The sequence below is a fragment of the Pongo abelii genome, chromosome 5, assembly GCF_028885655.2.
Source record: "Pongo abelii isolate AG06213 chromosome 5, NHGRI_mPonAbe1-v2.0_pri, whole genome shotgun sequence".
Taxonomy (NCBI): domain Eukaryota; kingdom Metazoa; phylum Chordata; class Mammalia; order Primates; family Hominidae; genus Pongo; species Pongo abelii.
The window spans coordinates 169875156-169888596 of record NC_071990.2 but is presented as its reverse complement, the minus strand read 5'-3'; the positions used below and the strand labels follow the sequence as shown (position 1 = coordinate 169888596).

The 13441-nt window shown below is 38.8% G+C and overlaps 1 protein-coding gene and 1 long non-coding RNA gene across 33 annotated transcripts in view; one reads left to right on the top strand and one right to left on the bottom strand.

Annotated features, from left to right (window-relative positions):
• The window catches only part of AFDN (afadin, adherens junction formation factor), a 153367-nt gene that overhangs the window by 66315 nt on the left and 73611 nt on the right, over positions 1 to 13441 (bottom strand). For 22 of the 31 annotated variants that reach the window (XM_054558473.2, XM_054558475.2, XM_054558455.2 and 19 more), the window contains exons 8-12: positions 13240 to 13407; positions 10404 to 10448; positions 7338 to 7432; positions 5856 to 6118; positions 1928 to 1997 (exon numbers count right to left, since the gene is read on the bottom strand). In XM_054558473.2, coding sequence (XP_054414448.2) covers positions 1928 to 1997; positions 5856 to 6118; positions 7338 to 7432; positions 10404 to 10448; positions 13240 to 13407 — 641 coding nt within the window. The remainder of the gene's footprint in view (positions 1 to 1927; positions 1998 to 5855; positions 6119 to 7337; positions 7433 to 10403; positions 10449 to 13239; positions 13408 to 13441) is intronic. The other 9 variants (XM_024248350.3, XM_054558476.2, XM_054558464.2 and 6 more) reach the window with 1 other exon arrangement.
• Positions 6081 to 10270, top strand: LOC129060151 (uncharacterized). Of its 2 annotated transcripts, none has more exons than XR_010140402.1 (3): positions 6081 to 6190; positions 8753 to 8774; positions 9947 to 10270. It is a non-coding gene; the product is annotated as an uncharacterized LOC129060151 (long non-coding RNA). The 2 variants fall into 2 exon arrangements; XR_008526599.2 differs by having other exon boundaries at positions 8753 to 8949; positions 9947 to 10204.

Genomic DNA, 13441 nt, shown 5'->3' with positions numbered 1-13441 from the left:
GAAGGCAGAAGCAGGAGAATCACTTGAACCTGGGAGGCAGTGGTTGCAGTGAGCCGAGATCATGCCACTGCACTCCAACCTGGGAGACAGAGCAGACTCTGTCTCAGAAAGAAAAAAAAAGAGAGAGAGAGATATGCGTCTGGAGAGGTCACAACCAAAGGTACACATTAGTGGATAATTAACATTAGATGGTATTTAAACTCAGGCAACAGGGTAAGCTCATCTAGGAAAGATATAGGAAGAGAAAAGATTGGTGCCCTACATCTGAAACCTCCAAACTTTAGGAGTGAAGCATAAGAGGAAGAGGTACCAACAAATCAAACCGAGGAGAAACCACTACTAGGTGGTTTATAGGAGGGTGATATACCCTAGAAGCCAAAAGAAGAAAGTGCATCAAGTACATGGTTGTGGCCTGGCTAAAAACTCCTGCAACAAGTAAGACAGGACAAAATGCATGCCAGATTTGGGACCTGGGAGGTCATCAGTCCCCCTGACAGACAGTCCCTGTGGAGGGAGGGGCAAGAATGAACAGGAGCAGAAGAAAGAACATGGAATTTGGAAGTGGAGGGAACAAGCATAGATGATTTTTTTTTTTTTCCCCAAGAAGCTGTGTAGCAAACAGGAGTAGAAAAATGGCGTCAAAACTGGAGGGGTATAAAGAGTTTTCTAAAAGAGAAGACACTGTAACGTGTTTTGATGCTGATGAGAACACTCCAGGATCACAGGAGTTTGTGGCACCATGGCATTCAATAAATCACACCTTGCGTAGTGCCTTCCTCCTAAATCTGAACTGGGCCTGTATTTGCTTTAACCAATGAAAGGTGGAGGAAATGGGGTTGTGTCAGTTCTGGGTCTAACATTCAAGAAGGCCTGGAAGCTCCGTGGTTCTTGTGAGGTCCCACAACACTATGACTTCTGGCTGCCCCAATGGGGCAAAAGATCCCATGTAGAGGACGTGAGATAGCACACAGAGAGGGTCAGTGGGCCCTGCACTCCAGCCACTGGCCACCAACTGATCTCCTAGGTGAAGGTGGTCACACCAGTCACCACCAGCAAGACCAGCAAACAAACTGCCCTGGTAAGCTCAAACCAGACTGCACAATGGTAAACAAATAAAATGGCTGCTGTTTAGCCACTAAGTTTTGGAGTGGTTTGTTATCCAGCAATAGAGAATGAAAATGAGAAAGGAAATGAACTGATTATTCCAGAGATAAGGGATCATTATGGAAGCAAAGTGTCTGAGAAGGTTAACTGATGAATAGGATTTAGTACTAAATTGAGGGGTTAATAAAAGCAGGAGTGTATTAAGGGTACTCTGACTGAGCAAGGCTAACTACACAGGAGAAAGCCTAGCAAACATGAAGGCTCTGCTTCATCCTGGCCTTAGAGAAAAGAAAGGTCTGGTAACTTTCCTTTATGTATCACTAACAAACAACACAGCAGATTAGGACAACCCACGTTTGGGGCCACTGTGAAGTCTGCTTTTACAAAGACGTTTTATAAGTGCACCTATTACCAGTTTACAGGAGTCCCCCTTATCCGCAGTTTCACTTTCTACAGTTCAGCTACCTGCAGTAAGCTGCAGTCCGAAAACAGGTGAGTACAATACAAAAAGATATTTTGAGAGAAGAGATAGAGACCAAATTAACATACCTCTTATTTGAGTATATTGTTATATATTGTTCCATTTTATCTTCAGTTATTGTTGTTAATGTCTTAGTGTGCTTATTTTATAAATTAAACTTTATCACAGGTACATACATACAGGAAAACAACATAGTATCCACAGGGCTCTGTACTATTTATGGTTTCAGGCAGTGACTGGTGGTCTTGGAACACATCCCCCACAAATAAGGGGAGACTACTGTATTCATCCATGGTGTCCTATAGCAAGCACACTTCTATCAGGTAATCCATAATTACCTACCTTGCTTGTCGGTAATGCTGTCTCACTATGAATATCTCCTCCCAAATCAAAAGTTGTCTCCTGAACAATTCTGATGGGATAAAACAAGAAACACACTGACTTAATAACATTCCAATGACAGGCATAGTCTCTTCTTAATACACAAGGAAGAACTAAAATACCAAATGTGAAAGATTTTTAAGAAATTGCTCTATTTTCAGCACACGAACTTAAAGAATTAAAAAACCACCTTATGAACTTTCTTTACTGGTATATACTCAATATTCCCAGGATCTTTTTTTTTTGAGATGAAGTCTCACCCTGTTGCCCAGGCTGCAGCCTAGTAGCACGATTTCGGCTCACTGCAACCTCCGCCTCCTCAGTCCAAGTGATTCTCCTGCCTCAGCCTCCCAAATAACTGGTATTACAGACAAGGGCCACCATGCCCGGCTAATTATTGTATTTTTTGTAGAGATGGGGTTTCACCATGTTGGCCAGGCTGGTCTTGAACTCCTGACCCTCAGGTGATCCGCCCACCTCAGCCTCCCAAAGTGCTAGGGATTACAGGCATGAGCCACCGCGCCTGGCCCGATCGTGTGTTTTTTTTTTTTTTTTTTTTAACTATACAAGAAACGGAACATAAAAAACCAGGTTATTTCATTATGTAAGTCTATTCTGGCAGCAAATGGCATATAAATGAGGTGTACAAGGTTGAAGTGCCAGTGGCCCTATTTATGGACACAGGGAAAACGACACATGAGGAACAGGGGTGAGCTTCTCTCCTATTTGAAAGTCAATCTGATTATTTTTGTAAAGCACATGAGTATCACTACTTAGGCTACAAATTAAAAAGTGGGACATTTTTGATAATGTTAGCAAGCAAATCAAAAATTATCCTACTTTAAACTGATTTTTCAATTATCTCAAAATATCAAAACTTCTAAATATGTCACTTTGAAAAATTAACTCATAAGCAAAATCTCATTATGAAGACTGAAGAGTCTAACAAGCTGGGACCGACTACATTCTTCAGCACAAATGAAGAGTGAATGCAACTGTCCCAGCTCATCGGAGAGTGCCCTCCCCACCTCCGCAAAAAAAGCCCTAAAAACACCTGGAAACCAACAAGGATGAATTAGTATTTAAATTTCCTGGATTTCTGCAAAACATAATTTAAAAAGAATGAAATATCCTGTTATAATACTTGAAAAATATTAATATATGGTCTAATTTCAAAGCAGCATGGTAATGTGAAACTTTTATTTAAACTCAACCAACAGAAAGAAACAAGGAAGTAATGTAAAAGTTGAAAACAACTTTTCAGATTAGAAGAGCAGGTACAAATTTCTCCTCTATCTCACCATTAAGAAAATAAAACCATCTTGTAATGCAAAATAATACCATGCTTTAAAATAGTAACTTTTGAAAGAGTAAAAGTTTTTACTAAAGGCTAAATAACTGTCAATTTTCTGCACACAACTTTCTGCCATATAGCACCAATTTTCTGAAATTAAATACTCATAATCTATCACCAAGATATTCACAGAAACATGGAAATGCCCTGCTGGCTCCCATCAGTTCGAGTGGGAGATTCAGTCCAGCTATCGGCTCTGACAACAGGAGTAACAATGACGGCAGGCCAGCTTCTCTGCCACCTACCAAAGCTGCACACAGCAGTGTCCACCCCTAACTTCCTCTTGTGGGTAGTATGTGAATAGAATCAAAGCCTTCTTGATTCCACTTACAATTATCATCCTAGAACAACAAATTTCCACCATGCAAAATTCTTTAACTTTTCCCAGCAAAGCTACCTCTTTCAAGCTTTAACATGGCTCGTTTTTACTGTAGGCTGGATGTGTGGACAAGACCAACCAAAGTGACTTTATAACATGACTTTGAAATTATCAGACTATGACCTTTGACTGTAACAATCATATGTCACTCCTCTCAACATTCAGAGAATAGTAACTCACGCCCTGGGTACTTGATAATTGTAAACTAGATTAATAAATCAATTAATGAGTCAGTGTATCACCAGGAGGCCCTAAAATTCCCAAACTGACTATCGGTATCAAATTTTGCTACTCGTTTATAACCATCAGTAGGATTTGAAGACACACCATGAAATCTGCATTGGAGGGTATGTGAGTTATCTAGCCAGAATCTGTCACAATCGTTTGACACTAGAGCAAAATCAATGTTCCTAAAAAAACAAGAGTCCTTTCTAATTTATGGATGGTATGTTCAGCCACCAAGCAGCTTTCACCAGATTTGCCAGAAAAATACCTAATAATAGTAACAAAATTTCACAGCACATTCTCCTCATTGAAACCTAAGCCATATTCTTCAATGATCTCTGTTTTTGGCCAGAAATATGGTAGGAAGAGACATCTGCAGGCTTCCAAAGCAGGATCCACGTGGCAAAAATACAGTAGGAGACTGTCTCACACCTGTAAAAACATTACAAGCAAAACCAAAGGGCAGACTAGGTGTGGGACACAGGCTGCTCCTAGAATTGTGTTTATACAGAGAACAGAGATGGACAGTAACACTAGGAGTAACACATGTCACAAAAAATATATTACAACTCAAGAATAAAGGGCATTTGTATCTAAGGGGCAATAACTATAGGTACTATTGAGAGACCACATGTAACACACAGTGGAAGAAACTGTTTCAGACAATACATAATCTCTTTGGACCAACCTCAATGAGCCTAAAAAATAAACAGGGAGTCAGGATATACCAGATCAAGATTTTTGATGCTGAAGGGAAGAAAAAGGGCTGAAGAAAAGTTGATGACTGAAATGAACATCTAAGCATGAAATCATGACTCGCTACTGAAGGAAAGAGCCCATGTAAAGCTAATGACAAGGGACAGGAAATAGGGACACGGCTGATCAATGAAAAGCATCACCTTCAGAAAGAAACAGTTAAAAGCTGTGAAGAATGGAAGGATGGGTTTAAACAGACACTAGTTTAAAGATGAAAGTGTTAGAAAGAAATGGATTTTCTTGGGAAGCAGGGAGGAAAAGCACATGCTGGTCCCCTTTGATGTCACAGGTATGGTCATTTGCTGACACTTGGGGCGCAAGGTGAGGTGAACAGCTGGGGATGGATCTTCAACAGCTGTGAGCTTTACAAATAAATAAACATATGTGATAACCCACCAAGTATTCATCTTGGAGAAAGACATTAATTCTAAATAGTCATATGTAGCCCAATGTGTAAGGTCTGGGTGGCTAATTAAAGGCATGCCATGGAACACAACAATGGGAAAGGCCAAGCAGGGAAGACCACGCGGGTTTATGTTTGTGCTTCAGGAAGAAAGCCTATGCTCTAGGGGAGTTTTCAGTTGTCTTAAGCAGCATGACTGAAAAATAGATAATGAAGTGGCTTATCAGAATGTTTTAAAAAGTAAAACCAAAGGAGGAGTTATATTCCCTACCTACAAAAAAATTTACTAGATCGTCATTAAGAAAGGCTTTCTGTTTTCCTTTACTAAGCCCACAATGCAAGTCTTCAGAAAAGCACTAGGTGGAGCTAAAATATTCTGAATTCCTTAAGAGATCTTAATGTGTTTCATTATCAGTCATAGAAAAGAATACTTCAAAAAATTTTATAATCTTAGTTACACTGAATAATTACAAAGAACGCCATGTTTTTTCACAAAAGAAAACGTACTGTTTTAGTATATTGACTAAAAAAACAAAGTTTAAATATAGACAATTTAAAACCAGTGAGAACTTCCAATTTTAAGACAAAGTCAAGACCTTTCTTCTTTCCTCTAAAACCAACCCAAATTAATAATAGGAACCAAAATCACAAACTTCACTTTGATATTTTTTAAAAAACTGAAACAAAAATAAAAAGCCAAGTTATCTATGAATAATCTGAATTACTTTAAGTATAATCAAAACATTTTAAATCTTAAGGTTAATCTATTTACCCAGGTTTATGTCTCGGGCCCTTAACCATCAGGCCTCCATCCACAGATCTTTTTGCAAGAGCATGATCCTGACTGGGGTCCACAAACTTAAATACATGGGACGCCCCAAACTGCACTTTCATGCCACTCTGCAGCATGGTGGTTTCCGAGATGCGCTGGCCTTCCACGTAGGTTTCTGCGTCCATACTTCTGGGCGTCACAGTGACCACTCCATCCATGTTGGTGAGGTCACAGTGATGGGGCTGAATTCCTGGGCCAAACAACTAGAAACAGAAGGAAACCAAAGAAACTTCCACCACGAACTTCACAGCATTTAAACACAGAATGTTAAAACCGTGAGTACCCCTTTTATGACAAACATAACCTAATAAGCTCTGGATTTTTGGTGCCTTTTAAAGTGGATTTCCCTCAATAGTATAAAAATAATTAAACTGTCAAAAAAAAGTCAAACCAATCAGACCTTTTATTTTTAGTATCCAGTGACTTAAGGCATACTGTAACTTTGCATTAAAAAGCATACAGTCAGCCAGGTGTGGTGGCTCACGCCTGTAATCCCAGCACTTTGGGAGGCTGAGATGGGCGAATCATGAGGTCAGGAGATCGAGACTATCCTGGCCAACATGGTGAAACTCCGTCTCTACTAAAAATACAAAAATTAGCAGGCGTGGTGGTGCATGCCTTATTATAACCCCAGCTACTCAGGAGGCTGAGGCAGGAGAATCGCTTGAACCAGGGAGTTGGAGGTTACAGCGAGCCGAGATCGTGCCGCAGCACTCCAGCCTGCTGACAGAGCAAGACTGTCTCAAAAAAAAAAAAGCATACAGTCATCTTAACCAATATTTGTTAGACGGTTAATGGACAAATCTAAGCAGACCATTAGCATCAGAGATTCCTATCTATTATTATTTTTAGTGTTGTGCTAAGAAAGAAGAAATGGTAGAACTGAAAATGACATTAACAATCTGAACCCATCATCTTACAAATTGAGAAGTACAGAGCAAGGGTGATTTGCCTGAATTCAACTTCAAAAAAGTGACAAATTCTGACTTCATTTATTCAAATAATGTGTTAAGTTCTGTTTTAAGTACTTGAGAACCATATTAAGCTAAATTTAATTAGAATTTACCGAATGCCTACTGCTATGTGTGTCAGACCCAGTGATAAGCACTTTTGCATAGGTTATATCCTGTAATCCTGAAATAGACCTATAAAATTATCATCACCATCTTTTAGAGAAAAGGAAGCAGTTTCAGAGCAATGTCATCACCAGCCCAAATTTCTAGTGGAGCTTGAACATAAACTCACATTCTGCTGTTTTCACACTAAAGCAGAGAAAAGTGACCCAGAGTAGATAAATTATTTATATTTAAATACAAAGTCTGTAATTATAATTCCTTCTTTCATTACCATGTGGCAGGCTCTGTACAATACGTTATGCCTCCTGGAATGTCAGAGTTGCAGCAGGAAGCTCAGACTACGTACCTGGATAGAGTTGTCATCCAACTTTTCTGTCCCAACTTCAGTAACACTTAACTGAAGGCGGTAAAGCTTTGGCTTATCTCTAGAGTCAGAACCATCTGTGAGAAAAGAAGGAAGACAGCTCTATTTGCAAAATCTAATATTACTGTCATGTTATTTCAAACAAACAAAAAGTTATCTCAGGCACTACAGTTCTCACTTCTCAGGATTTCTTTTCAAAGAATTCTTCAAACTTATGTAACACAATTTAACAAATTGGATACAGAAAATTCAAAATAAGAAATAAGCGTATCAGTTTCTGATTAATACGAAGTGCTAACACTAGCATTAATTCCACCACATTCTTATTACATTAAAAAAAGTCTTCTCTACCACACTGCCCTGGATTTTTGTTCATGATTCTGAGGAGCAACTGTAGTAGCAAAATGAAGCTCATCAAAGACACACAGGCCTTCCCTTTGGATCAGATCTTTCCTGCAGTATTCTTGCTGCCCTTATGGCACACAACACAATACAGGTTGAGGGCACAGCTAAATCACTGACGGAGGTTTTTAAATGTACAATTCTCATAGCTCTCCCCAGACCTCCTGGATCAAAATCCTTGGGGATGAGGCCTAAGCATGTGTCCTCTGAAAAATCTCCCCAAGTAATTCTGCTGTCCATTACTGATCAAGAATTACTGTTAAAAGTGGTTAGCTCCCTGGAGTAGAACTGGAGTAAAAGGAAGACTGAGTTTTTTGGCTTTTTTTTTTTTTTGTCATTTTATACCTTTATGAACTGTTGGAATGTTTAATTTGTATGAGCATGTGTTTCCATGACAGGGAAGGAGTGAGGAGGAGGAGGAAGCTGCTCTGCCAAAGCCCTCTAGTCCCAATACACCTAGACATGTTTTCTCATTCTTCAACTACTGTATCCCAGATGAGGACAATGTCACTTCATTACCTTAACTAAAAATGAGTTATTTGATTTCAGAGTTGACATATGAGAAAATGTGCCTTCCAGAACCCATGAATGATGATGTAACTGCAGAGCTTAGCGCCTGCACCACAGCCGCAGCAATCAGTCTAGTGTGGCAAGCACACCACCCACCAAAGCTTAGGAAAAGGCCAAACTAGTAAGAGTCTCCCTGATCTGCTTTATGAGTGCCTTAAAACTTTCAAACCCGCTGATTCTGTTACCTGTTAAAATCTCTAGTCACTGTGATTAGGAATGTAAGCTTTGAGAGTTTCACAGGTTCAACAATTTGAGTATGAGCGTGCAGAGTTTGAGACTGCTAAAATCTCTCAGCAGTGGTACCGCTAAACTCTCACAGACAAAAGACACCATAAAAATGCAAGTCCTGTTAGAATTGATGTTAATTTTAGGGTATACAAAGTTACATTCTAATGACAAAATTTTCTATTTCTGAAATATTTCAGAAATCTGTGACATCGAGTAAAGGTAAGATGAGACTGAAGTACCTGAGAGACACTAATGCCTAATACCCATTAAAAAATTGATTCATCATCTGTGCTGCTTCACATCGTGTTGAAACATTTATTTTCAACTCTAACTGTTCTAAAGTCCTGATCTGAACAAGACATCAAAATCATCTGGCGGCTTTTCCTGGACATAGGTAGCTCCCTTCCAGACGTGCTGAGTCCAAATCCTCCAGTAATGTTTACTATTTTGTGTGTTTTAACTATCAAAGGCAGTTCTAATGAACTCCCCCCTAGTTAAGAAATGTGTCCCCCTTATCTACTCCCAGAGCACCCCATCTGTTACATTAATTGTACCACTAATCGTATCGTATGATGATTTCCAACTACTTATCTCCCTCATCTCTGAGCTCCCTGGTGGCTAGGTTTAAAAAAAATATATTTTTACCCTGGCGCTGATCACTCCACATATGGTCCATAGTTAGCAATCAATAAAGACTTGATGTGTCAGCAGTGAATACTTATATAAAAATAAAGAAAACTGAATGCAATATAGTCACAGAGAAATGACACAAATAAATTATAAAGAAAGCAAAAGCAGTAAATAAGTAATCGTGTGAAACAAGAACATTTCAACGCAAAGTTAAAAACAGAACACGAAAAACGTGTTTAGAGATGAAAGAAAAATTCACATTCATATTCTTCCAAATTCTGAATGCTTCTGAAAGGTCTCTTGTGAGACAATAAAGAGCTATCACACACCTTTCTACATCAACAGATTTCAAAATAGAGAAAGGGAGATAGAGGCTGCTTTCTCAGTCTCTCCCTTCTCCTCCCCTCACCATGGTAACAGAAATCTGTCAACAGATAGAGAGATAAACATCCTTCCCAGGCTCTCTTGTTACTTCACAGTAATAATAGGAAACCATAGTTCAAGCTGTTATAGATTCTGAAGAACCTAAATGGTGGCCACAGGATTTAGTGGATAAAGGGATGTTTGGTTTGAGCTGGGGAGGAAAGGGACAGTGCAGTAGTCCATTCCCTCTCCTCATTAGAAGGACAGTTATCTCACAGGGAGTAACATATAAAACTGTTGCCAAAAACAAAAATCCCAATTTTCTCCCCTTCCTCAACAAGTATTCTACAAATAGTCAATTTCTGCCCAAAGTGCCTGAGTCTCTTTCTTTCCCGTAGATAATGACAATAAATCTGGAGCATCTTGAAGAGCAGAGATAAATCTAAGTAACCCCACAACAGACAGTAACAGCACTGCTACCAGAAAGTTCTCCTATTCTACAGATGAAGGGAGGCAGACTGGCTGAGCATCGCCCAAGGAGTGCTTTGAAACGGCACTCTGTCTTTACTCCCCAGCATCCCTCCACAGCCATTGCTGCTTTTGCCTTCAGTTCCTTCCCAGGGTGAACCTGGGAAAATAAAGACACAAAACAAGCTTCCAGTAAATGAAATGAGTTCTAGATATGGAACACTTACTAGGTACAAATAAAATGACAGTACATTAAATTTCTTATAATAGGTTATTTATATCAACTAAAAAACTTGATACATAAGATATTTGGTCATTCAACACTATTCTGCCCATGAGGTTCTATTAGTGCTTTAGTTATAAAAGTAGTAGTAAGCATAGCATTACCTTCATAAGTGTGATAGTTGTAGTAGGCAAAGTGATTCCTTCTCCCTGGGGTTAAGACACATGCCAGGACCCAGGTGAAGGCAGCATCAGCAGGACAGAGACCATGCAGAACACGCGGAATAGGGAAGGAGGAGAAGAGACGCAGAGGGTGAACTTCAGTGAGACACGTTTCAAAGGAAGAAAAGGTACACTTCACCCATCAGCTTTTGTGAGGACAAGACTATACTAGTGCCCCAGTCAGTGTTTTAGAAACCAATGCAGACTGTTAAGGGAAACCACAGGACAACAGGTGAGTCACCAAGCAGCAGGACAGCAACAGTGAGTTAATCATATAGAGGGCTACCACCCCACTGGGCTGGTTTCTTCTGTTAAAGAATACATTCAAATCCAAAGCAAAGAACGAAATAATGTATTTCTCCCCATTTCTCCAAAAGACAATGCTGAGCTCATGACCACATCTCATAAAACTCCTAACCACACCCAGCAGAACCTCAGCATTGAGGATATAATGCTTGGCTGACAATGTGCCCAGGGGAAATACAGTACTTATCCATTCATAACAAATCATTACGTATGAATATTATTTTCTCATAAATGGAAAATAGATCAATTTCATTCAGCATGCTGACTGTGAGCAATGAATAATAATGAAAACCTAAAACGACATCATGACTTAGTGAAAGAACATGGCTTTGGTGCAGGGAAGACCCTGGCCTTGCATTCAGGCCTGCCACCAACCCTTAGGTCACCCTTAAAATAGTGGTACCAGACCTGAACTTCAGACATTTGCGGAACAAGTTAAGCTATCCCACAGGCACAGGGCTCAGAAGTCGGGATTAGAGGCAGAGTCACTTGTCACATGGCACTGTGATTCCCTCCCACTGTGTGAATTACCTGAAGGCAGGAAGGAACTTAATCCTTTTGTATCCATTGTTTTGCCTAAAGTAGAAAGGTCAATGAATGCTGACTGAAGGCAGCAGAGTGCCATGAGGAATGCAGTGTATTAATAACCACGTAACAAATGCTGTTGCCAATATTTGGTGAAAAGTAGTACAGAACTGTGATCTACCCCACATCTACAAAAAAAGATTCTATATATTTGATTACCTGAGAGACTATAAGTATGAAAGAAGCAGTCGAAATAACAATTCTCACTAGAAGAGAAATTCTCAAGGTGAAGGGGTTTAACCTGTTTTGGTGCTCTACCTCCAAGGCCCAGAACACGGTATGACACACAAGTATTCAATCAATATTTATCAAATGCATGTGTGAATGAATGAATTCTCACCCTGTCTCTGCTACCTACCAAAATAAACTGTCCATTACTCATCTGAAAATTATTCTGTCGGCTGCTATTTATCAGTTTCTCTAAGGACTTCACACTCTTAAATCCTCAAAAATTTGGATTTGGAGAAAACAATCTTTAGTTTCTAGAATTTAAAATAAAATTTTAAAGGGCAGACCCAATACCCAAAAAAGAGCCTAAAAAATTTTAAGTTCAAAAACTAATGGCTGCTTCACAGTTGCCATTCATTACCTCAGATAACCAAACATCAATGCTCTCACACACATTATAGACACACAACAATACTGGGATGTGTTTCCAAACTACAGTGAGATAATAAAACTTCAAATAAACTTTCCACTCAGAGAACTGAGGTTAGCAACACCAATATATTCCTCACAAATAGCTAATCAACTAATTTTTTTGAAGTCCTGAAGCGTAATTAGGTATAAAAGTTACTACCTAAAGCCACACTGCCACTAACTGTGGCATCAAAATGATACCATCACTTCCTGTATTTATATAACTTACTGTACCATGTGACTGCTGGACAACAAATATCGTATGTAATCATTAGTTAATTACAATAACCTAGCTGTAAGAAACTAAACAAACCTTGTAAATAAAAATAAACTCTCAAAAATCAAAGAAGAAAAAATGTAATTCACGTTCATGGAGGCATATATCACACACGTAACTGGTTCAATTTTCTGCTAATTTGTTCTGTGATTACTACTCGGGCTTTCTTTCAATGCAGCTTGGGATGGGGGTGCAACACTCTGATCTTCACAGTATTGTATAATGCAGGTCACATAATAGCATTTAATAATGAAATAAGAAATGAAGTAATGTTAACTGAATGATAAATGTCATGTACAGTCATGCACAGCATACATATGTGCAAATATACACTCTACCTAGGAATGTGTGTGTAAAACATTTCTTTAAGAATGCCCACGTATTTCTCTACTCAATGGCTAACCTGAAACAACAGCTTTAGCGTATTAGAATTCTACAAACAAAACACTTAGAGGACTCGTGAAAATAAATGTAGTCTGTTACTTTAAAATCAAATAGCCTTCCTCTTACTATAATGGGTTTCTTAGATATAAAATTTAAAGATATTCTTTTTAGACATTGTCCATGCATCAGAAACAACAGCCACACACACACACACCTTTATCAAATCTGCCCTAGGTAAATATCAATTTGTCATTTTTGGTAGATTAACTATTTTACTAAAGTTATCTTGGAAAAAAAAAATTTAAGGGATTAAAATAATTTAAAATTGTCTATACACTAAATTTTGTTTCTTAATACTCATTTTTGTCCATGTGAACCATTTTTATGTAAACATATACGCATTTTATAACCTTAAGTTTTAATAATTTAAGAGAAATAAATGTTATGAGAGTTACTTTTAAAAAAATAAATGGCTAAAAATTTTAAGTCAGCCAACAGAAGACTACTTGAAGATGCATTAGAAAGTACAAAGATTTGAAGCTAAAAATGCACATTAATAATGTGTGCTGGTGTGATCAGTTTTCTCACCTGGGCTTAACTCTACTAAATAGGGCAGCTTCTCCGGAGGAAGGGTGGAGCCATAGCCAGACCCGTCAGCTCTCTCCTTTCCCTTGGGTGTCTTGCCTTCCAAGTGTTTCTTGGTTTTCTTTGGGATGTGGTCTGGTGGCCTCCTCTTCAACTGAAAGACTAAAATCCCTAGAACAGCAGCATGGGAAATCATCAGGCAGAC